Source organism: Lepidochelys kempii, chromosome 1, assembly GCF_965140265.1.
Source record: "Lepidochelys kempii isolate rLepKem1 chromosome 1, rLepKem1.hap2, whole genome shotgun sequence".
Lineage (NCBI taxonomy): Eukaryota > Metazoa > Chordata > Testudines > Cheloniidae > Lepidochelys > Lepidochelys kempii.
The window spans coordinates 348,963,060-348,986,461 of NC_133256.1; the positions used below are offsets into that span (position 1 = coordinate 348,963,060).

At 63.0% G+C, this 23,402-nt stretch overlaps 1 protein-coding gene across 1 annotated transcript; it reads right to left on the reverse strand.

The window, feature by feature from the left end:
• Window positions 1-4,276: 4,276 nt before the first annotated feature.
• ADM2 (adrenomedullin 2) lies at window positions 4,277-17,499 on the reverse strand. The gene is made up of 3 exons (XM_073332313.1): window positions 17,019-17,499; window positions 14,901-15,095; window positions 4,277-4,786 (listed from the first exon to the last, which is right to left on the reverse strand). Exons 2-3 carry the CDS (start codon window positions 15,014-15,016, stop codon window positions 4,417-4,419), a joined length of 486 nt encoding a protein of 161 aa, XP_073188414.1. The 5' UTR covers window positions 15,017-15,095; window positions 17,019-17,499; the 3' UTR covers window positions 4,277-4,416.
• Between the last annotated feature and the right edge of the window lie 5,903 nt (window positions 17,500-23,402).

Below are 23,402 nucleotides of genomic sequence, written 5' to 3' on the forward strand. Positions count from 1 at the left end.
GGGTCACTGGTGTTTCCCACAGTGTTTAATGCCAGAGCCTCAGTTCTCTGAAGGAGCCGCGGCCAGGTGAGCCGCCCGGCGGGTGCAAACTGGACAGGGGCCAGCCGATAACAGACAGGGCTGGGCCCTCTGGGGGGTAGTGACTCTGCGTCTGGGCGGTTCTTGGCCAACTCTGCTGGTGACTGTCTGAGGGCTCCCAGACCGGAGGGGCCTGGCCTGCTCCAGAGCAGCTGGGGCCCCCTAAACGCAGCCTAGGGGGCACATTAACCCCAGCCAGGGAGTGAGCCCTGTAACAACTGCCAGGCACCTTAGCCCCACAGCAGGCCATGGGTCTGCTCCCCCAAAGTAGCCCCCCAGGAAATGCCCGAGCCCGGTGCCTGGGGGTTGAGGCCAGCCTTGCCAACACTTGGGCGCACGAGATATGTGACCCATCTCCCGGGGCATCCCAACAGCGTGCGCTTGGCCCAGGCCCCGTGAGAACAAGGCCCTCGCCCGTTAAGTGCTTCAAACTCAACCTACTTTCAGCGCTGGCTGCAGGCTGACCTGCAAGGCCCCTGACAATCCCACCCCTGACACCCAGACCCCCCCACCCCTGGGCAGCTGCCCCCAGGCCCACTGAAATTTTGGGGGCAGGAGGACCTATGTCCTAGCTGAGCTTCTGTCGCCCACCCCCCTCCTGATCCAATGTGAGAGAGATCTCACCCCTTTGTGTGGAGTGCACGTTGTCCGAGGTGGGGGGGGCACCTTTGAACCCTGTTCCGCACCCGGGCATGCCATCGTTAAGCCGACCTAACCCCCGGTGTAGACGTGGCTGGGGTGGTGGCAGAATTCGTCTGTCAACCTGGCAACCGCCTCTGCTGGGTGGATTAACTACAGAGCTGGAAAAACCTCTTCCACCAGCGTAGGGTATGTCTACACTACGGCCACTGCAGCTCCATGGCTGTGCCCTGGCAGCCTCTGTGGTGCAAACTAGACAGCAGACCGCATTATGCGGGAAATGCCGGGCTGTTATCTAACCCCTGCGCCGGGTTCCACCTCCTCAATTACAGGGCAGAGAAGAAACGGGAAAGGTCCAGAGAAGGGCCGCGAATGAAACTAGGAACAGGCGCACAGGGGCCGGTCTGTGCCGGGGGAGAGGAGAGATGGGCTACGGGGTTTGAAAAGGAGGAGAGAGGTGAGCAGACCCTGATGCAGAGAAGGCTGGTCAGGCTGCCTGCCCCAGCAGGTGTGAGCAACAAATGTAACGTGGTAGAGAAAATGCCCTTAGCGGAGTCTGATTCACTGTGGAACTTGCTGGTGCAGGAGATGGGGCAGACAGCACCAGTTAGTCACCCCTTGGACTTGTCTACAGTGAAACCAGCTGGAGTGGAAATTTCACGGGCCCTCGGTCCACCTGGAGCTCAGGTTCTGAGCTGGTCCCAGCTGGGAGCAGGAGAAATGTGCCCTAGGATTGCAGAACCGAGCAGGTTGCCTGCTTTCCTCTGCAGCAGCCGTTATCAGCCATCGCTGGAGGCAGGGTTGGGGGCTGCATGGCCCATCACCAGCCTGCTCTGCTAGGGATGCTGAGCCGAGAGACCAGCTGAGCACACCTCCCCGGGCTCTGAACAGCTCACCAGGAAGGTGCCAGTTCCCGACAGGTTTGGGGCAGCTCCTCTCAGCTCACCCAGGGCAGACTCTCTGCCTGTCCTGGAGCCTGGTGAGGGGCTCAGCCGGATTTGTCTGGGAGATGCCCCATGGCAGGGTGGGGTGGCATCGCCCCCTCCCACAGCTGACCCCAGGGAAGGACCCTGAAGCAAGGCAGGGCTGGGAGCGTGGAACGGCGCAGGGGTTAGATAACAGCACTGCATAGCATCACTGCCTTGCATAGCCAGAGTCCAGGGGAGACAGGGCCCGGGTGGGCGATGGCTTGAAGTCCGAGTGACGAAGCAAGAGGAAAAGCAAACAAAGCAGCAGCGACCAGGGGCCGCGTCCCCCCGGCCCAGCTCCCCATGTTTGCAGAGCAATTCCGCAATGGCCTGTAATTAGTGGTGAGTCCTGAGGCCCCCCCGGCTAATCCCCAAGGAGAGACCTGGCTCCCAGGAAAGGCAACGGAGCTCTGACCTAGGAGGACACCCGCCTTTCTCAACTCAGCGCCGTCCGCCCCTCAGAAACACCCGGCACTGCGCGGCCGGTGACCCCTGGCCAAGGCTCAGCCCGGGGCCGAGCCAGCTGAGGGAGACCGCGCCACGCTGCACAATGCGGGGCATGTGGGGGAAGGTGGCGCTCGGACCCCGCCCCAGCCAGCAGCACCCACCGTCCTGCTTCAAGCGGCCTGCAGTGCTCCCTGGGGTCCCCCCGCCCACTGGGGAACGGCGGGCTTCAGGGGAGACGCCCTCCTGGTGCTGGGGCGCAGGCTGTCATGGGGTGCTGCTGGCCGCGGGAGCTGGGAAAGGGCCATTGTAAGCCCTGGGTGGGGGGTACCGCAGGCCCTGACGCAGCGGGACTGGGGCCCCAGCTGCCCTGCGGACCCAGCAGGGTGGCCCCCAGTGCCTTGCCGTGGCCTGTTGTGCAGGGAAGCTGCTGACTCAGGGGCTGAGCACGCCAGGGGCTCGGCCCAGCACTGTCTGCTCCACTGAGCACTGGCACAAGTCCCCACTCCTGCTTCCGTCAGCAGGACTGAGCACGGCCCGGGTGCCCCTTGGACCCAGGGTCGCCATCCTGCTCTCTGCTCGGGGGGCCAGGCCCCAGCTGCCTGTGCCACTGCCCGCCGGCACTGGTCATGGGCCTGCCAGGGACCCGGTGCCAGGGACACGTCCTCCCCACCCAGCCCGAGCCCCGGCCCCTTGGGGCTCGGGCTGGGGCTTGGGGAACCCTCTCCCTGGATTCCCCACCCACAGCAGGGACTCCTTCTTGGGGACTGATGCTTATTCTGTAGCCCTATATATGCCAGGGGCCTGGGTGACCTACGGCAGCTCTGCCCCCGGGCACCCCTTGTGCCCACGGTGGAATCCCGCCATGGCGTTGCCCCAGGCCCACAAGCCCCACCCAAGCTGCTGACTCTTAGAAGAGGTTGGGGCACCCCAGAGTTCGCACCACCGCAGGCCAGGGGCCTCGCCGCCTAGTGCTGCCCCCTAGGGGTGACTCTAGGCAAGGCCCTGGAGCCAGCTGTGCCCCAGTCCTGTTCAATGGCCGCTCGCTCTCTGTCCCTCTCTCTGGCCTGTGGAGGAACTGGCCCAAACCCCAGCCCCTGCTCTGCTCTGACCTGGCTCAGGTGCCTGTGAGTGGGACACAGCGGGGAGCTAGTTACCCATTAGCGGGAGGTGGCTGCGCTCTGGCAGCCAGCCCGGCCTCGTGATGGACCCCAGCAGGCCAGTGAAGCAGGCCAGACTGCAGGGGGGCATCTGGCAAGGCACAGCTGGGACCCTGCAGCCTGCATGCTCCTGCATGCCAACCTGAGGGATCCCAAAGCACTTCATGGACTGCCGGCTAAGTCCTGCCCTGGGTTATGCCACTGGGTCCACAGAGACCTCTCCACCCAGCGCTGACAGGCAGCCACCTCTGAGGTGGAGCACAGCAGCTGCCTGACAGCATCCAGCAATGCTACAGCAGAGTTTAGGAGAGGCCGTGAAGGGGGAAGCACAGATCCAATCAACAGAAGAGAATTTGGGTAGGTGGAAAGCAATTCCCAGAGTTGGCACATGCCCAGGATGCCTTGAGCATTATGAAAAGGGCATGGGGAATCTTCCTTGCCCATGGGGGTCAGGTCTTCAGCTTCACCTCTCCCAATTTGGGGAACATTTGGCTCCTGGAATGAGTGGCTGGGCTCCGGGGAAATACCCCACCCCATATACCATGGGACCCCTGCTAGCCACATGGCCTCCCACGTCCAGATGTGGGGGGCATGTGGGCAGAGACAGCCAACATCTCCTTCCTCTCCTACATCATTGCCCTTCTCCTGATCCATAGTGGGGCAGGGTTTGCTCCTCCCCCACTGCCCACACTGTCCCCCTCTTCCCTCAGGACTCTGCATCTCTACCCTCTGACACCTGCCAGACTGGCTGTGTCCTGCCCCACAACCCCATGCCCTTCCTTTAGGGCACAGCCACTGGCATCCTCTATGCATTATCTGGCGGGCTGGAAACCTACTGCCCCTTCCCGTGTCTATGCACTGGGCTAGGCCACCCCCTGCAGCCATGGGGTCTGCAATCTCTGCATTGGGGGGCAGCTGTCCCCTTGTGCTGGGTGCCCAAGGTCCCAGCCAGCGCTGCATGGTACCAGAAGACACAGCAAATGGGGGTTTGGCTCTGGAAGCACTTTAGTAAAGGCTCCTACACAATGTATGGGGGGGCGTGACCACCCCCTGGCAGCACATGGGGCGAGGTCTCGGCCCGAAGCAATCCAGTCCCACGTGCTCGCACCCCACGGTGGCCCCCTCCTTCATCCATAGCTGTGGGGACTGTTGGGGTTCATGGGCGACGAGTCCTGGCGGCCTGACTGGCCCATCAGCTGCCAGAGGCGATGCCCGAGGTTCTGTACCTGGCAGGTGCCCAGTACGCAGCCCACGCGCATCAGGTGGGCGTGGTGGCGGCGTGGGGCCGCGTGGCGCTTGGCACGCCGGGGGCCAGTCAGTGAGCGTCGCGCTCTGCCTTTGGGGCTGGCCACGGGCTGCAGCAGGGCGGCTGGGGTCCCCCCAGGCTGCTCCCAGTCCAGCTGAGCTCTTGCAGCGCCAACCCGGAGCAGCTCCACCGTCCTCCTCTCCAGGGGCTGATTCCCCAGCGGCGTGGCGGGTCTCCTGTCCGGGGGCTCCCTGCACCGGAAAAACACAAAGGTCAGAATGACGGCCTGGCTCGGCCCACCTATATCCCCTCAGGTGTGCAAGAGTGTCGCAGGGAGGCTGGTGCATGGGCCCTGGGAGTGGGCATGGCTGGGTGGAGCTGGGGCCTGTGTCCTGCGCCACCCCAATGCTGCGCGTGCCATGTGCGACAGTGACCGTGCAAAGGAACAGTCGTGGCGGGGTGGAGGTGAGGGGGCACTTGTGGCTCTGCGGACACGGCGTGTGTTTGAGCATGACTGTGGGCTGGGGCCGCGCTGAGCCCCCTCACTAACACCTCAACCCCAGGGGGATGGAGAAACCAAGGGGCCTGATTCTGATCTCATGCCCATGTCGCTTCATGGACCTTCGTGGCATCACTCCCGGTTTGCGTTGGTGGAAGTCTGGGCGCTGCTGCAAGGAAGCTCACAGGGCTGAAGTCAGACCCAAGCATGGGGGGTGGGGGGCAGTCTCTCCCAGCTCACCAAGCCCCATGGAGCAAGTCCCAGGGCACAGAGCTGCTTTTCGAGTGGATTGGGTCGATGGCTGCAGCGTGGAAGCCGAGGGCCATGGTGTGTAGGCTGCGGGGGCACCCTAGCCCCCAGAACGGTCCCCAGGGCCCAGGGATCAAGGTCCTGGGCAGCACAAACCGGCTTTTGCCCCAGCCCCAGCCCTCCAGGGACCTCTCCAGTCGGGCTTTTCCCCAGCTCTAAGCACTGTCACGGCTGCAGCGACCACCTCCCGCCCCCGGAGCAGCCTGCTCTGTAATCAGCCAAGCTGGGCTGCCTTTCCCAGGCAGGGATCCCAGTGACCCTGACCCGGGCACCCTTCCAGAGCGGCCTCCTCTGCCTGGCAGAGAGGCGAGGCAGGCAGGGCTAGACAGAGGCAGCTCTTGGGGTGTCGGTCCACAGCTGATGGCCCGTCTCCCAGAAGTCTGGGGAACAGCCAGACACAGAGTCCCCGGCTCTGGCCCCCCTCTCCCTGCAGTGCCTGGCGACTTCAGTGCTCAGCCTCCGTGTAAAACAGGCCTGTCCGTCTGGCAGTATTGGCCTTAAGAAGCTCTAAGGGGCAATCCCTGGGAACCGCCCCTTCCCCTCCCAGGCCTGCTGCGAGGCTGTGAATGTTTGTGCAGGGCTCTGAAGCCGGAGCAGTATCACTGGGCGAGCCGGATCCCTGCTGGTGGTAACCGCCTACAAACACAGCAAAGGCGGAGAGGTTGAGGCTGGGAGCCTGAGAGTGGAGCCATAGCATGGAGTTCCTAGGCTGAGTGTCAGGGGCCGATTCCCTGATCCAGAAGCCCCGTTGCTTGGTGCAGTTTGGATCAGACTGGACCAAACCCTGGAGACTTGACCGCAGGGGCCGTGGCTGGGACCTCCCTGGCTTCTCTCGTTCTCAGCTGGGCCCAGTGGCATGGCCCGTGTCCCAAGGCCTCTGCCGGTCTCGCAGTGGCTCCCGGAGGCAGGGCCAGCGGCTCATGCCCTGCCCAGCTGCACTGAGAGATGTTCGGCTTTTGCCCAGCCGCAGATGCCGCCCACATACTCTCTCCCTCAGCAGACCCTGACTGAGGTCTGGCAGTGACACAACAAGCCCTTTGAGATAGATCCCGCAGCGGGCAGCGGCTGATGGAACCGGCCCCCAGCTTTCCAAGGAGCAGATGAGCCAGCCTGGCCTACAGCGCTCCACAGCCTACGGGGGGGCTTCCTTCAGGAGGCTGGGAGGGGACGGAGGTGGCATTCCAGGCAAAAGGGAGAGAAATCTGCTACATCAAGAAAATGCATGCTGTGAAATTATAGAAAGAACTGCTGGGGCACTGCTGCAAGGAAGCTCACAGCACCAGCAACAGGCACAGAACTAGCAGGGCACTGCTGCAGGGAAGCTCCCAGCGCCGGGACCAGAACTAGCAGGGCACTGCTGCAGGGAAGCTCCCAGCGCCGGGACCTGAACTAGCAGAGCACTGCTGCAGGAAAGCTCACAGCACCAGGACCTGAACTAGCAGGGCACTGCTGCAGGGAAGCTCCCAGCGCTGGGACCAGATCTAGGAGGGCACTGCTGCAGGGAAGCTCACAGCACCAGGACCTGAACTAGCAGGGCACTGCTGCAGGGAAGCTCCCAGCGCCGGGACCAGAACTAGGAGGGCACTGCTGCAGGGAAGCTCACAGCGCTGAGACCTGAACTAGCAGGGCACTGCTGCAGGGAAGCTCCCAGCGCCGGGACCAGAACTAGGAGGGCACTGCTGCAGGGAAGCTCACAGCACCGGGACCAGAACTAGCAGGGCACTGCTGCAGGGAAGCTCCCAGCGCCGAGACCTGAACTAGCAGGGCACTGCTGCAGGGAAGCTCCCAGCGCCAGGACCTGAACTAGCAGGGCACTGCTGTAGGGAAGCTCCCAGCGCCGAGACCTGAACTAGCAGGGCACTGCTGCAGGGAAGCTCCCAGCACCGGGACCTGAACTAGTAGGGCACTGCTGCGGGGAAGCTCCCAGCGCAGGGACCTGAACTAGCAGGGCACTGCTGCGGGGAAGCTCCCAGCGCCGAGACCTGAACTAGCAGGGCACTGCTGCGGGGAAGCTCCCAGCGCCGGGACCTGAACTAGCAGGGCACTGCTGCGGGGAAGCTCCCAGCGCCGGGACCAGAACTAGCAGGGCACTGCTGCGGGGAAGCTCCCAGCGCCGGGACCTGAACTAGCAGGGCACTGCTGCGGGGAAGCTCCCAGCGCTGGGACCAGATCTAGGAGGGCACTGCTGCAGGGAAGCTCCCAGTGCCGGGACCTGAACTAGCAGGGCACTGCTGCAGGGAAGCTCCCAGCGCCGGGACCTGAACTAGCAGGGCACTGCTGCAGGGAAGCTCCCAGCGCCGGGACCTGAACTAGCAGGGCACTGCTGCAGGGAAGCTCCCAGCGCTGGGACCAGAACTAGCAGGGCACTGCTGCAGGGAAGCTCCCAGTGCCGGGACCTGAACTAGCAGGGCACTGCTGCAGGGAAGCTCCCAGCGCCGAGACCAGAACTAGCAGGGCACTGCTGCGGGGAAGCTCCCAGCGCCGGGACCTGAACTAGTAGGGCACTGCTGCGGGGAAGCTCGCAGCGCCGGGACCTGAACTAGCAGGGCACTGCTGCAGGGAAGCTCACAGCACCAGGACCTGAACTAGCAGGGCACTGCTGCAGGGAAGCTCGCAGCGCCGGGACCTGAACTAGCAGGGCACTGCTGCAGGGAAGCTCCCAGCACCGAGACCTGAACTAGCAGGGCACTGCTGCAGGGAAGCTCCCAGCGCCGGGACCAGAACTAGGAGGGCACTGCTGCAGGGAAGCTCCCAGCGCCGGGACCAGAACTAGCAGGGCACTGCTGCAGGGAAGCTCCCAGCGCCGGGACCTGAACTAGCAGGGCATTGCTGCAGGGAAGCTCCCAGCGCCGGGACCAGAACTAGGAGGGCACTGCTGCAGGGAAGCTCCCAGCGCCGAGACCTGAACTAGCAGGGCACTGCTGCAGGGAAGCTCCCAGCGCCGGGACCTGAACTAGCAGGGCACTGCTGCAGGGAAGCTCACAGCACCGGGACCTGAACTAGCAGGGCACTGCTGCAGGGAAGCTCCCAGCGCCGAGACCTGAACTAGCAGGGCACTGCTGCAGGGAAGCTTGCAACGCCGGGACCTGAACTAGCAGGGCACTACTGCAGGGAAGCTCGCAGCGCCGGGACCTGAAGTAGCAGGGCACTGCTGCAGGGAAGCTCGCAGCACCGGGACCTGAACTAGCAGGGCACTGCTGCAGGGAAGCTCCCAGCGCCGGGACCTGAACTAGTAGGGCACTGCTGCGGGGAAGCTCCCAGCGCCGGGACCTGAACTAGCAGGGCACTGCTGCGGGGAAGCTCCCAGCGCCGGGACCTGAACTAGCAGGGCACTGCTGCGGGGAAGCTCCCAGCGCCGGGACCTGAACTAGCAGGGCACTGCTGCGGGGAAGCTCCCAGCGCCGGGACCAGAACTAGCAGGGCACTGCTGCGGGGAAGCTCCCAGCGCCGGGACCTGAACTAGCAGGGCACTGCTGCGGGGAAGCTCCCAGCGCCGGGACCTGAACTAGCAGGGCACTGCTGCAGGGAAGCTCCCAGCGCCGGGACCTGAACTAGCAGGGCACTGCTGCGGGGAAGCTCCCAGCGCCGGGACCAGAACTAGCAGGGCACTGCTGCGGGGAAGCTCCCAGCGCCGGGACCAGAACTAGGCTCTGCTGCCGGGCAGTCTGGAAGGACAGCAGCTAAAGGAGGAGGAGGGGCGCGGAGGGGAGGGAAGGAATCCAGAGCAGGGCGCGGGGGCAGGGAATCCCTATCGCAGCAGGCGCGTGAGGCCGCAGGGTGTGGGAGCCAGGCGGAGGAGCAGCTACCTGCCGTGGCACACGTACTCTCCGGAGTCACTTAGGGCCGGCAGGGAGGTGCACGCGCTGCATCAAAGGCCCTTATCCCACAGACATGCCAGTTCTGGCTCCTCCAGACAAGACAAGCCAGAGCCTCGCCTCCGAAGCGTCACGATTCCACCAGGCGGTTGGGAGCCGCAGGGAAAGGGTCCCCGCTCTCTGCCTCTGCAAACGCCAGCCCGCAGCTGGCGACTCATGCATGCTGCTGGCCTCTGCCAGGGCCGCCCTGCCACGTACCTGCCTGCCGGGCCCCGCTCCTCTGGGAGCCGCACGCAGCATGGAGCCGCGCAGCCCTAGCTGGGCTTGTCCCAGCCTTTACCGCTGGGAAAGCTCTCCCTGGCGTCCGCCTCTCCCGGGCTCTGGGCCTCCCGAAAACCACAGGCCACAACATGGGGCCCTCCGGCTTCCCCTACGCACACGGAGCTCCTGAGTGCTCCCCGAGCTCCCACAAACCTTACTCCCCCCCGGCGCCCCTAAAACCCAACCCCCCAGCCCAGCTCGCCAGCCACGGGCTGGGCAGCCTGCCCCACGGGGGAGAGTGTTCCGAAGCGGGGGGCTCTCCCGCCAGCAGCTCCCTCCTGTATGTCCCGGTGCCCACCGCTGCAGCAGAAGCTGGCTCTTAGGTAGGTAGGATTGCTGTATCGGGCCAAACCAGCCCTGAGCCTTCTGGGAAGGGTCTGGGGATCTCCGGTGCCCGCCAAGCTCAGGTCCTCGCCCCTGGCACTGGCTTAGCTTGGGGAAGCGAAGTGTGCGGGCGCGAGCGTGCAGACCCAGGGACTCGGGGGAAGAGCCCACCCCAAAGCCCCTGATGACAGGCCAGAGGGGCTGGAGATGGGCTCAGGGAAGCGCACGTCACACCGGGGAGATTGTGGCAGAGCAGCAAACAGAGCCTGGCTCAGCTGCCCCCCAGGCCAGGATCTTAACCACAAGGCCAGGCTGTCTGGCTCTGGAACCTTAGTGACACCTGGGCTGGGCCCTGCCCTGCTGCCCCCTGCCCCCCCGCCAGCCAGCGTTTCAGGGTCACTTCCCCAGAGGAACCTCCCAGCGGGTGCTGACTCAGGGGGTGTGCCAATAATTCTGCCTTTCCCACAATGGGGTAGGGTTTCACGTGCATCCACACCTGCACGCACACACCACACGCACCCTCTCGTGCACCAAAGCCTGCGTGCACACACCCACGTGTACCCTCTCACACCCCCACCCACCCATGGCTGCACACACAGTCCCTCGTGCCAACCTGCATGTGTCCACCAGTCCACCCCCATACACCCACACCTGCACTCACATCCCCACACTCCAACCTGCCCAGGCCTCACCTCTCCATCCCCGCCACGGCACCTCCCTGTGTGCCGACACACCCCATAGCATCTGAACACACCTGCCTGTGCCCACCCAGCCCCTCCCATATGTGCCTCCCCAGCTCCCTCTCACTCCTCTGTCCGGACCTTGGTGCCCCGCCTGCCTGCGGCACTCTGTGGGTCTGCGGAGGAGCCTTTCGAAAGGGTGGAGGTGCTGACTCGCACAGGCCTCTGGGAGCCATCACAGCGGGTCAGGTCGGGGCTGTGCACACAGCACGGACAGACCCACCCGGAAGAGACCTCCGCCCAGGAGCGGCAGTGTGAGCCCCCTGCCGGAGCCCAGAGGGCCCTTTGGCTGAGGGTAGGGGGGTCACTCCCAAGGCAGAGGCTGTGATTTGAGGGGGGCGGGCAGGGAAGCAGAGGCCTGGCTACGGAAAGCCAGTCGCGGGACGCTCAGACACAGGCCAGGCTGACAGTGTCCAGACAAGAGTGTCAGACAGGCCTTCCCTATTAGGCTTCCCCCAGGAAGGGCCCCCGGGGGGCAAGGAACAACCAGAGAAATTCCTACAGCCCCTGTGACAGAAACCCTCGCCCTGGGCCGGATCCTCAGCCTTGGTCTTCGGTTTCTCCCGAATGCTGCCTGGGGTTTAGGTGGCGGTGCCTGGCGCCCCATCGACGCATGGACAACTCGGGGCACTGGACCGTGTCCCCAGCCCACAGGCTCTGTCTGGCACAGCTCTGCTTGCCGCACAGCCCCGTGGCCACTTATGCCACCGGGTGATTAATATAAACATTAAAAACGCCCTTCGCCGGATTTCCGTACGATTCATACTGATGTGGAGTTCCCCTTCCATCCCTGGGCTGGCTTCTCTTCCGCCCGCCCGCCCATCTCCACTCCTCACTCTCCTGGCCCTTCCTGAATGTCTAGCCTGGTGGATTAGCTCGATTAGACTCAAGGGCAAGGGAGCCCGCGCTGCGTGTGGCTGTGAGCCTCTTTCCTCTTGCTGTGAGGTGCACGCCGGCCGCGTCAGCAGCCAGAGCTAGGTGAGGGAAAGCAGGTTTATTGCTGCCCGTAATTGCTGATGGTTTAGCACGTTGCAGACATGCAGCACCCTAAACCTCAGCGTGACGCTCCCTGCAACCAGAAATGTTGCAACCAGGCAGGGCCCGGGCTGCTGGCCCAGACCACTAGAGACAGGACTTGTACTGCAAGGGCACCCAGAGTGGGCACTGCCCACAGGCAGGCTGAGACCTTGTGTTGCCTTGTGCATGTGCGTAGGCTGCAGCGGTCCTGGATCATGGCACACGCAGGGGCTGTAGCTGCCAGTCCGCCTGTGACCTGAAAGTCCGCACCTGCCTTTTCGGCCCTGGGGTTACAGGGCAGTTAGGAACGTCCATCCCCCCGTGCAGCCCCGCACTGCTCCTACGCTGGGCTGGGGGCAGCAGGGCCAGGGCAGCACCTGGCAGCAAGGCCCCCGGGGGGGCTCGGTGGGAGGAGTCAGCGCCGCGCTTGCAGGAGAAGCTGGCGGGCAGAGGACGCTGTGCCGCAGCCTGGCGCTCCCTGCCTGTGCGGGATGCAGGGCGTCGTCTGCTCCTCTGGAGCAGAGCAGGGCAGCATTTCACAGTCATGCTCCAAACATTCCCACTATGTCCAGGGCCGCCTCCATAGTTTTCCTGGAGAAACTTCCCTTGGCCACAGCCCCTTGTCCTGTTCCTCCTGGCGCCGTCCCACAGACTACTCCTGTCCTAGCACCCCCCTGTGCTCACACGAGACAGCGTCACACCCCTGCGGGTCAGCCCCCCCCCCCCCCCCGTGCAGGACACGCAGGGCTGGCTCAGCCTTCGCCCCCAGCAGGAGCTCTGTGCCGTCCCAACAGAAGCAGCCGCTCATACAGAGCCAAGCGAAGATGAATCAAGCCAAGGAGCCCACCAAGGGCTCACTGCACCAGGGCCCCTCTGCACTGCAGCCCCTCACCCTCCCCCCAGCCCCACCAGCCCTTATGACCCTAGTACAGGGGTGCAGCCGCAGAGGAACGGGGCGGGGTTCACAAGCGGAGGGAGCAATAGTGCATTGCTGGGAACACACGTGCACGCGCGTGCGAACACAGGGGCTGCGGCAGTCGCTTGCCCACAGGCGGGTGAGAAGGCAGCAGCTGCATCCTGCACGCACCGGGGTCCGGAGGGCCGGGACAAGGGCGGACAATCTGGAGGGAGGGTTTTTAGGTGGGGGAAGCGGAGGGAGCTAGGGCAGGCACCAGCAGCAAAGGGGTGGGGGGGTATCAATATACTGCATCCCAGGGGACGGATCACTCGATAATTGCCCTGTTCTTTTCCTCTGACGTGCCTGGTGCCAGCCACTGTCCGAGACAGGTTCCGGGCCCCAAAGGACCATTGGTCTGGCCCAGTGTGGCCCCTCTTATGCACTCCCAGCAACCACGCCACCTTGTGGCCAGTTACATGGGTGCATGCTGAATATTCCCCCTGGATCCCAAAGAGGAGACAACCCCATCTCTCCTGCCCCAAAGTGGGAGGCTGCTCTTCAGCGATAGCCCAAAGGAGAGCCCTGGTGGCCCCTCCCCCCATGCCCCTCCCATGAAAGACCAATCAAAACTATGGCTCCAAAGCCTCCATGGAGCAGACCAGAGCGGAGAGTCTGAGTGTGAAGCTACGGGCCGGGGACCACTCGCCTGCTGAGCTGACGGGGACAGGCCCATGCTGCTCAGGGAGCTGCCCAGAGAAGGGACCCTGGTTTGAATCCCCGCCCACTTTTCTGCCAGAAGGCAGATATCGCAAGTGACCCCAGCACAGACAGGCCCCAGCCCCCCAACACACCAGGCTGAGCGGCTGTCCTCTGTGATCAGCACACCCTGAATCTCCTAGGGGCTGGCACACACCATCTGTTCGCCAAGCTCATCATCACTAGCAGCTTCTGTTCATAACGTGCTCTGAGATCTACTGCTGAAAAGTCCAGTCTGGGGGCTAGCTGTTCTTATGTGAGACGTTCCCAGCTCGTTCATAAACATTCATTCCTTATTTGACCTCTCAACACCTGAGGGAGTTGACTAAGTACCTTTGTCCTATTTCATGCCTGGGAAAACTGCAGGATGGAGGCATAACAACTCAGCTCAGGTCACACAGCCAGGGAGTGGCAGAGTCTGGAATAGAACCCAGGGCCCCCAGTTGCAGGATCTAACCACTGGACAATTCTCCCTCCCTAGCTGCTCAGCAGGGCTGGGCAGACACAGAGAACCTGCCAGTCCCCATAAGCGCTGTTGCACCCAGCCAGGTAATGAGAACTGCCCACCTTATCTCTAATATCCTGGGACTCCCACAGCTACAATCCATGACAGGCACACGCCAGTCCCCGCCACCAAGCCCCCGCCAGCACATTCCCTCCCCCTTCCCCTCCACACACACACACACACACACACATACCCCCCCGGCAGAGGAGCCACATGACAAGGCCACAGTGTCTCTGAGACTCCCGGCCAGGAGGCCATGTAGCCAACCTGCTGCGAACACAAAGGCCCTTCTGTTCCAGGGAAGGGGAGTCCCTCCTCGCCCCATCCCATGCACCAGCACGCAGGGCAATCAGGATGCGCTGGCTGCAGGTTGCAGAGCACGTCCTGGGCTAGCCTAGAACAACGCTGAAGCCTGGTCACGGTGGGTTTGCTAAGCTAGCCAGGGCTCTGCTCTGAACGGGATGCACCACCTGGGCCATGCCCAGGCCTTACGAAGGGAGATCTCCAGGGAGCCAGCCAAAAGAAGAGAGAGAGGGACCCAGAATGTGCTTGATGACCTTGGTGGGCATCTTTGTAACGTCTCCTTGGCTTCTCAGTAACACCGAGGGCCCTATGGAAAGGTCCCACTTGCTACACAGCCCCCAGCTGCAGTGCGACAGCGGGTGAGAGGGAGAGAAGGGCCTTGTGGCCCCACCTCTACTGCCCCTCTCTCCTCTCCCACTCCTCCCCAACACAGGCTTGGCTAATCTAGTGTCAGAGCCAAAAGAGAAGGAGTTGAGCCTCCCCTGATTAAATCCAGGCCAGGCAGGGGACCAGGTAGGGATACCAGGGCCCTCACAGGGGCCATTACTTTCCCGGGCAAGGAAGCACCAATTTGGGGGGCCCAGCCTGGGAGCCCTGGCCCAGATTTTCATACCCACAGCTCCAAGGGGAGACAGAGTCCCATGGCAGCCAAGGGAGCACGGGGCCCTCTGGGGATCAGGCCCAAGGGGCAACCTGCATCAGTGGCCATTAGCCCTGCTCAGCCTCTCTCCCCCGGGAGGCTCCGACAGACGCCTGATCTGCAAGGCCCCGGGATCTGGAGCCTGGACCCTTGCAGCAGGTGGTGGTGGGAGGGGGCCGGTGTCAGGAGTGGCCGAGGCCAGGGGACCAGGAGGCGGGCAGCCGCGGTGGGTGCTTACCTGTGTTTAGGCAGCAGCAAGGTGCGCCCCACTGGCAGGGGCAGGGAGCCCGGCAGCTGCAGCAGACACAGCGTCAGGCTGATGCAACCCAGCGCGGCTCCAGGCACAGATTTCATGCCAGCCGGACTGGGAGATCCTGGTAGCGGGCGGGGAGCCCCGGAGGCCCGGGGACTGCAGGTGAAGCGGCTCCGGAGGCTGGAAAAGAAGAGCGAGAAGCACTCAGCGCTGCACAGAGGGGCCCCGGGGAGCGGAGGGAGCCAGCTCGACGTACGGAGCTGTTGGCGCAAACATAGAGGGGAGCGAGTCCCATGGGGGTTCTCGGGATTCCCCTTGTCCCGGGCAGCCGGCTCCCTACAGCCAGACCCCGGAGAGCGCCCGGCTCCCGGAAACCTCCCTTCGCTCGACCGGCAGCGCGACGGGCTCCCGTCCCTGGAGCGCTCCGGGCTCCCCGCGCCCCTCGGGGCTCCCCGCGCCCCCCTGCCCCTGGAGCGCTCCGGGCTCCCCGCGCCCCGCCGGGCTCCCCGCGCCCCCCTGCCCCTGGAGCGCTCCGGGCTCCCCGCGCCCCGCCGGGCTCCCCGCGCCCCCTGCCCCTGGAGCGCTCCGGGCTCCCCGCGCCCCTCGGGGCAACCCGCGCCCCCCTGCCCCTGGAGCGCTCCGGGCTCCCCGCGCCCCTCGGGGCTCCCCGCGCCCCCCTGCCCCTGGAGCGCTCCGGGCTCCCCGCGCCCCTCGGGGCAACCCGCGCCCCCCTGCCCCTGGAGCGCTCCGGGCTCCCCGCGCCCCTCGGGGCTCCCCGCGCCCCCCTGCCCCTGGAGCGCTCCGGGCTCCCCGCGCCCCTCGGGGCAACCCGCGCCCCCCTGCCCCTGGAGCGCTCCGGGCTCCCCGCGCCCCTCGGGGCTCCCCGCGCCCCCCTGCCCCTGGAGCGCTCCGGGCTCCCCGCGCCCCGCCGGGCTCCCCGCGCCCCCCTGCCCCTGGAGCGCTCCGGGCTCCCCGCGCCCCCCTGCCCCTGGAGCGCTCCGGGCTCCCCGCGCCCCTCGGGGCAACCCGCGCCCCCTGCCCCTGGAGCGCTCCGGGCTCCCCGCGCCCCGCCGGGCTCCCCGCGCCCCCCTGCCCCTGGAGCGCTCCGGGCTCCCCGCGCCCCGCCGGGCTCCCCGCGCCCCCCTGCCCCTGGAGCGCTCCGGGCTCCCCGCGCCCCTCGGGGCTCCCCGCGCCCCCCTGCCCCTGGAGCGCTCCGGGCTCCCCGCGCCCCGCCGGGCTCCCCGCGCCCCCCTGCCCCTGGAGCGCTCCGGGCTCCCCGCGCCCCCCTGCCCCTGGAGCGCTCCGGGCTCCCCGCGCCCCTCGGGGCAACCCGCGCCCCCTGCCCCTGGAGCGCTCCGGGCTCCCCGCGCCCCGCCGGGCTCCCCGCGCCCCCCTGCCCCTGGAGCGCTCCGGGCTCCCCGCGCCCCGCCGGGCTCCCCGCGCCCCCCTGCCCCTGGAGCGCTCCGGGCTCCCCGCGCCCCTCGGGGCTCCCCGCGCCCCCCTGCCCCTGGAGCGCTCCGGGCTCCCCGCGCCCCGCCGGGCTCCCCGCGCCCCCCTGCCCCTGGAGCGCTCCGGGCTCCCCGCGCCCCCCTGCCCCTGGAGCGCTCCGGGCTCCCCGCGCCCCTCGGGGCAACCCGCGCCCCCTGCCCCTGGAGCGCTCCGGGCTCCCCGCGCCCCGCCGGGCTCCCCGCGCCCCCCTGCCCCTGGAGCGCTCCGGGCTCCCCGCGCCCCGCCGGGCTCCCCGCGCCCCCCTGCCCCTGGAGCGCTCCGGGCTCCCCGCGCCCCTCGGGGCTCCCCGCGCCCCCCTGCCCCTGGAGCGCTCCGGGCTCCCCGCGCCCCTCGGGGCTCCCCGCGCCCCCCTGCCCCTGAAGCGCTCCGAGATCCTGTTTCCCTGGAGCGCTCTGGGCTCCTCTTTCCCTAACTCAGCGGAGAGACTGGGCTGCTGGGAAGTTTCTGATGTCCCCGGGATCCCAGTTCTGGAGCCCCGGTCGGTCCAGTCCCTGATTCTCCGCCAGCTGCCGGATACCCAAAGCCTTTCCCCTTTCCAGTCCTCATGTCCCTGCCCGGGGCAGGTTTGGGAGCCCGGGGCGGGCGGTTCTGTACCTGAGTTCTGGGTCGCGGCTCTGGAGTTCTGGTCCCGGGCTCTGCAACGTGCCCGGGTCTGGAGCCCGAGGCGGGGTCAGTTTTGTGCCCGGCCAACTGCAAGCGTTCAGCGGCGTCCCTCAGTCTGTGCGTGTCTCGGTTCGGTTTCCCCCGTGGATTCTGCCGGGTACCTGCTTGGTCCTGTCCCTGATTTCCTGTCCGGACCCGGTTCCGCGAGGGGCAGTGTTCCGCCCCTAGGCTTTGTCCTGGGTCTCCTTCTGGAGAGATTCGGATTTGCCCCAGTATTCGGTGTCTGGTTGGTCCTGTCCCGGGTGTGGTTCCGATCTGCGCCGGCTTTCTCGTCTGGGTCCCGGGAAGGTTCTGCGCCTGGATTCTGGCCCGAACCGCGGCGGGCGGGTGCTGAGGGATGGGGGACCCCTGTCCCGCTGGGCTCAATCTGGCGCCGTCTGTCGGAGTCTGTGTCTCTCGGCCAGGATCCCAGGTTAAATATTCCCTTGGCGTCCTGTTAGCCGGGAGGAGCTGGGCTGGGCTTCCCGTCCCAGCCCAGCCTCTGCGCCGGGGGAGGGAGGGCAGCCCGGCCGGGCCCGGCCCCTGCCTGGAATTCCGGCTGCGCCCCGGCCCCGGCCCAGAACACCTGCCCCGAACCCGCCACAGACCCCCCCGCCCCACACAGCCCAGCTGCTCCCCACAGCGAGAGCAGCCCCGAGACCCCAGCCTTCCTCTGACAGCTCGCCCTCAGGGACACTGGAGGGTGTACAGGGAGAGGGAGAGAGAGAGATGGGTATGTGGAGACTAGATAGATAGATAGATAGATAGATAGATAGATAGATAGATAGATAGATAGATAGATGGGGGGTGTATGGGGATAGATAGATAGATAGATAGATAGATAGATAGATAGATAGATAGATAGATAGATAGATAGATAGATAGATAGATAGATAGATAGATAGATAGATAGATAGATAGATGGGGGGTGTATGGGGATAGATAGATAGATAGATAGATAGATAGATAGATAGATAGATAGATAGATAGATAGATAGATAGATGCTGTGGAGAGAGAGAGAAATTCCTCTCTTCCACACTCTTCCTCTTCCTCCTCCATTCTCATACCCTTCTCTCATCTTACTTGCCTGCCTGCTTTGCAGTACCCCTACAGCCCAGGTGAGGGCAGCTTCACCCTGGGACTCTTGCCTCTGGCCTTCCTCCCTGGACTCCTGTTCTTCCTGCACTCCCCCCCAAATACCCTAGCTCATCCTCCTCACTGCACGCACTCCTCTGTCCTTCACCCCAGAGGTACACCGACTCCTCTCCTGCCTGCCTCGGCCTGCCTGCCCTCCTCAGACAGTGCCAAAGGGGATCTTGCTCCCAAGGAGCCCATGATAACGGAGATGGAAGGGCTGGCTAATGTCACACGCAGCTGCAACTTTCAACGCTCTATTTTGCCAGTTTTTTAAAAGCTAAATCCAGGTGGCTGGGCTGGCGTGGGGGAGGGAGCTTGGTTTGCAGAGCCATTCACCGGTAGGTCACCTGTCCTTGTTCAGGCCTAGGTCTGTTATGGTGGGGAGCTGTTCCCCTCTGGGTGGCTGAAGTACTGTGTCTTAAAATGAGGGGATGAACTAATTTCCCCCCGGCTTGGTACGCTCAGCAGAAATGCCACTGATTGAACGGGCCCTAGAGACTGAGCTCCCGGCCCTTCCAGTTGGGGTTGACACGATTGTCGGAGGGCAGGGTGGCGGCATTTGTGCAGCTGGCATCGGTGTACCAGCTGTGGGTATAAACAGACCAGTGTGTCCCAGAACCTTGTACCAGGGCTAATTTAGTTTAACATTTTTAAACATCAGCGTGTAGCCTTTGAGAACAATTGAAAACCTAAATCCCATGAAGATCAGATCAGGACAAAAGTTCACCCTCACCACGTTGTCCTATTTTAGTTTCATAGTGAGGCTGCCAATAAAATTAGGTTAACAGAGGTTCAATTCATGCAAATATTGTTTCTATTTACATATATTAAAAGACCCCCTCCCTTTCCCGGGGGCTGAGAACTCCAGCTACCAACTAGCACACACAACACAGTGTGATCCATTCATTGCTCTACAGTGTCCTTCACACCCAGGGTCACAAAACACTTCAGAGAGAGATAGGAAGAGAGTGGGACCCATAAACTAAAGAGAAAAGGAAAGGACAGATGCTGGGAGCACTCCAGATAGAATGAGAACTGACCCAAAGTGTCACCTAGAACCCAACCCTGCCCAAGCAGGAAGCACCAGACCTTGCGGGGATAAGGCTGCTCTCCGTCTGCAAACTCTAGTGGTCAGGGAAACATTCAGACTTTGGGAACCAAGCCCAGCAGATCACTGGGACCTTTGTGAGGATCTCTATCGCTAGGCGACAGGTAGAGTGACTCCGTGGTTTGGAGCAGGAAGGAAGAGCGTTCTCCCCAGAAGGGGATGCTCCAGAGTCTGAGCAGCTCTCAGCCCTGGAGATGCAAGAGCAGGCCAGGGCTGGAGGAGTGGGGGGAGGTTGCTGGGTAGAGCAGGTGTGATGAAAACAGAACTGCATTCAGATACAGCTGGGAAGCTGGTGCACGGAAGATTGGATGGGAGTGGGGAATGATTCGGAAGCAGCAGTGCTGACTTTGTACGAGGACCCACCTGGATACAGTACCCACCGGGAGCAGATCTGAGACCCCAGAGAGCCAGCACTATTCCGTCAGCCTCGACCCCAGCACAGCAACCAGAGCTGTGACGGTCAGTCTCTGGGTGCAGCCACCCTCCCTCTGCCACCTTCACTCTGGTGCCTCCGTGGGGGCTGAGACCTGCTCCCTGTCTTGAGCCTCACGCACTGGGGGCTGCCGGTTTGTGCACCAGGGCCCTCTCTAACAAGGAGGTTATTGAGGGGAAAGAGCCCAGAGGGAAGGGGGCAGGCAGCCCAGTCAGCGCGGGGGGGGGGGGGACATGGAGGAAACCCTCCGACCGAGGACAGATTGGAGGGTGGAAGAAGTGGAGTCCTGCCCAACTTCCCTCTGAGCTGGTGAGAGATGCAGCTAGCAGCAGGGGAGCCTGAGAAGAGCAGTGGCCCGGGTGGAGATAGGCAGCCCCCAAAGAGGCGGGGTAGGGTTGGGGGACGGAGCGGTGGGGCTGGCCCACAGAGGAAAATGAAGTTCTGAGTTAAGGAGAGAGACAGCAGAAGCTGTAGACATGGGAACCTGAGAGGCACCCCGAGGCCATTTCTGCCTGGGAAAGGGGTACCTGAGCCCCCCGCTCAGAGATGCCCTAGGCCCGGGGTACCTGAGCCCCCTCCTCAGAGATGCCCTAAGCCCGGAGTACCTGAGCCCCCACCTCAGAGCTTCCCTAGGTCCAGGGTACCTGAGCCCCCTCCTCAGAGCTCCCCTCGGCCCGGGGTACCTGAGCCCCCTCCTCAGAGCTCCCCTCGGCCCGAGGTACCTGAGCCCCCTCCTCAGAGCTCCCCTAGGTCTGGGGTACCTGAGCCCCCACCTCAGAGCTCCCCTTGGCCCGGGGTACCTGAGCCCCCTCCTCAGAGCTCCCCTCGGCCCGGGGTACCTGAGCCCCCTCCTCAGAGCTCCCCTAGGCCTGGGGTACCTCTACCTGTGGCCCCTCCCAGCTCTCTTAGGCCCCGAGTATCTGGGGCCCCCCACCCAGCCCAAATGCCCGCCTCGCTCTGGTTTTCCATTCTCAAGCCCCCCTTGTGCGGAGAGGCCAGAGGGCTCCATATGCTCGGAATCGCTCAGATTCTTCTGCATTATGAAGACACAAAGGCTTCAAACACTTCACATTTCCTCGCATGGGGGGATTTAGAGCAGCACCTGATCATGTGTCAGCGGCAATGCCCGGGACCGGCCAGGGAGGGCTACTGGGGCCCAGCGCCAGTGGGAAAAGAGGCTTTGAAGTGGCTGCACTGGAAGGAAGACGCTGCTGGGTAAAGCATGAGGCATCTTTGCTGGAAAAGGAGTTGAGAGTGACTTAGGGTCACACCACGGGACCAGATCCGCTGGTCGCAGTGGGTTTGTTTTCATTCTTACCTCTGCCCTGCGCCATGGTCTCTCACTCGCTCTGAACTGTCTCCCTCCGGGGGAATGTTTGTGGTATGTCACATTCTTTCATTTGTTTGTTGCTGGATTAACTCAGGGACATTGACACAGGCAGAACGGGACTCTGAAAAACAGGCACGCACTTGAGAAAACTGGAGATCAAATACTCGAGCTCCAGGGACCCTACCCGGCTTCTATTATCCTGAAGCCCAGCGGGCCACTGCCAGCCCCGGCCCTGCGTTCTCTGCTACCCACAAAGTCCCCGGTGCATCCTCCCACGCCTGGTGCTGCATTAGAAGCAGAGGCCAGTCTAGTTTCACTAGTTTCCCACACTGAGCGAAAGGCTGAATGTCCCCACTGCAAAGTACATTTGTGGTCCAAATCCCATTGTGCTGGGTCCTGTACAAACATAAGGACAAGTTCCTGCCTCAGAGAGCTTCCAATCTACAAAACAGGGCACAGCAGGTGGGTGAGGCAAGCGGGTCAGGGCGGGGCTGGGAGAGACAGGGTAACACAAATACTAGGATGAGCTCAGTCCTTAGCCAGCCTGCAGCAGTGATCACAACCCCCTGGGGAAACAGGAGCAAGCTGCACCCGTGTACACAGAAGCTTTGCCTGTCTACGCTCGGGATTGTACCAGCACGGCTCACTAATGGCCGCAATTGCGCCAAATCACCCATGCAGCCAAGGCCTAAGATTGAATAAGGGGGGTTGCTCAGACTCAGCTCCAGCCCGTGTATGATATATATGATAATGTTCCTCTCTCTCTCTTTCCCAGGCACGACAGCTTTCCTCTGCTTCTCTGCAAGCCCCCTCTAGTGGCCACACACCAAACATTGGGACAGATTAAAAGCCCTTCACTCACCACAGCACACGGCCCAGGTGCTGGGCACACTGGCATTGTTAGACGCCTCTCAGGGAGGGGGGATTGGGCCAGAGGGAGATCAGCGGCTGCTACATCTCAGACTCTGTTTCCTGCTTCCAGCCCAGAACAAAGGTGTCTCAGACAACCCGGAGCCAGTGCCCTATCAGAACCTTGTAAGGTTTGCCAGCCACCCAGGAGAGACAGCCTCAGTTCCCCCACATGTCGCATGGATAAATCCAGATCATCAGGGAATTATCAGTGTTACTAATAAGCTCTGGGAGGACAGGAGCCTGGACTGGATTATGGAGCTTTGGTTAATTAATGTTAGGCTAATTCAGGTTGTTCTGTTTGGGAGGGGGTGACCAGCCCTCGATGGGGAGAGGGCCCTCCTCTCCCCACCCTATAGAACTGGGCTGCCACAGGGGATCAGAGACACAGGGTGGGCGCTGGGCAGCCTGGCATGCTTATAACAATACTTTGCCCCTTTCATCCTAGGATCTCAAAGTGCTTTACAAATGCTCATCAATTTGGCCTCTCAACGAATCTGTCAGATAGCTAATTTCCCCATTATACAGATGGGGAAACCGAGGCACAAACAGGGGCAGGAACTTGCAACAGTCACACAGTGAGTCAACAGCAGAACTGGTAAGAGAACCCAGGGGGTCCTACTGCCCACTCCCTTGCTCTAACCACTAGACCGCACTCCCCTTCCAGAGCTGGAAGAGAACCCAGGAATCCTGCCTTCCAACTGCCAGATAACACCGCATCCCTAGCTACTCTAGGTGAGACCTTTCATAACTAAACACAGCTGTTTCCTCAATATTCAGAGAGTGAGCAGAGTCAACTGGTCCTGGATTATTCTATAACCTTGGGTTTAACTGCAATCACCTCTTGTGCGGGAAGGTGAGTCCTGGAGGAGATAACATGAGGTGGAGAGGGTGGCTGCATTCCACTCCCGTTCCATCATTTCTGTCAGCCGCACGTCCAGGGGACATGCAGCGAAACAGCTGGCGATGTACAGAGACCATTCGAGACTTCTCCAGATCTGCAGTACAGGCTGCTGATGATCGGCAGCATCGTTCTCTTTCCCAACCAGCATTGTGCTGCTGAAGGGGGGAAAGGACTGGCTTGAAGCCATGAGAATCACTTGCTAAGATTCAATTAACTTAATTACCTCATGGCTAACTGAGCAGGGGGAGCAAAGAGCTGTTCAGATACATTGGAGTCCCAGACCAGATTTTCAACAATATGGGCTTAAAGTCAGGCTCCTAAATCCTTCCTTAGACATCTAAATACGTGACCTGATTCTCGAGCGTGATGAGCACTCAGCGGTTTGTGCCAAAGTCCATGGGCACTGCTGGCCGCTCAGCACTTCTGAAATCAGGTCACTTCTTTGGGTGCCTAAGTATGGATTTAGGAGCCTGACAGCAGGCCACAACTCCTGGAAATCCAGGCTCCTGTGTTT

What these genes read in the sequence shown, in the direction of transcription:
- ADM2 (XM_073332313.1), bottom strand. Translation starts at nt 15,016, where the DNA reads ATGAAATCTGTGCCTGGAGCCGCGCTGGGTTGCATCAGCCTGACGCTG. An exon ending in TTGCTGCTGCCTAAACACAG is followed by an intron (nt 4,787 to 14,900) that starts GTAAGCACCCAC and finishes TTTCCGGTGCAG; the next exon opens with GGAGCCCCCGGACAGGAGAC.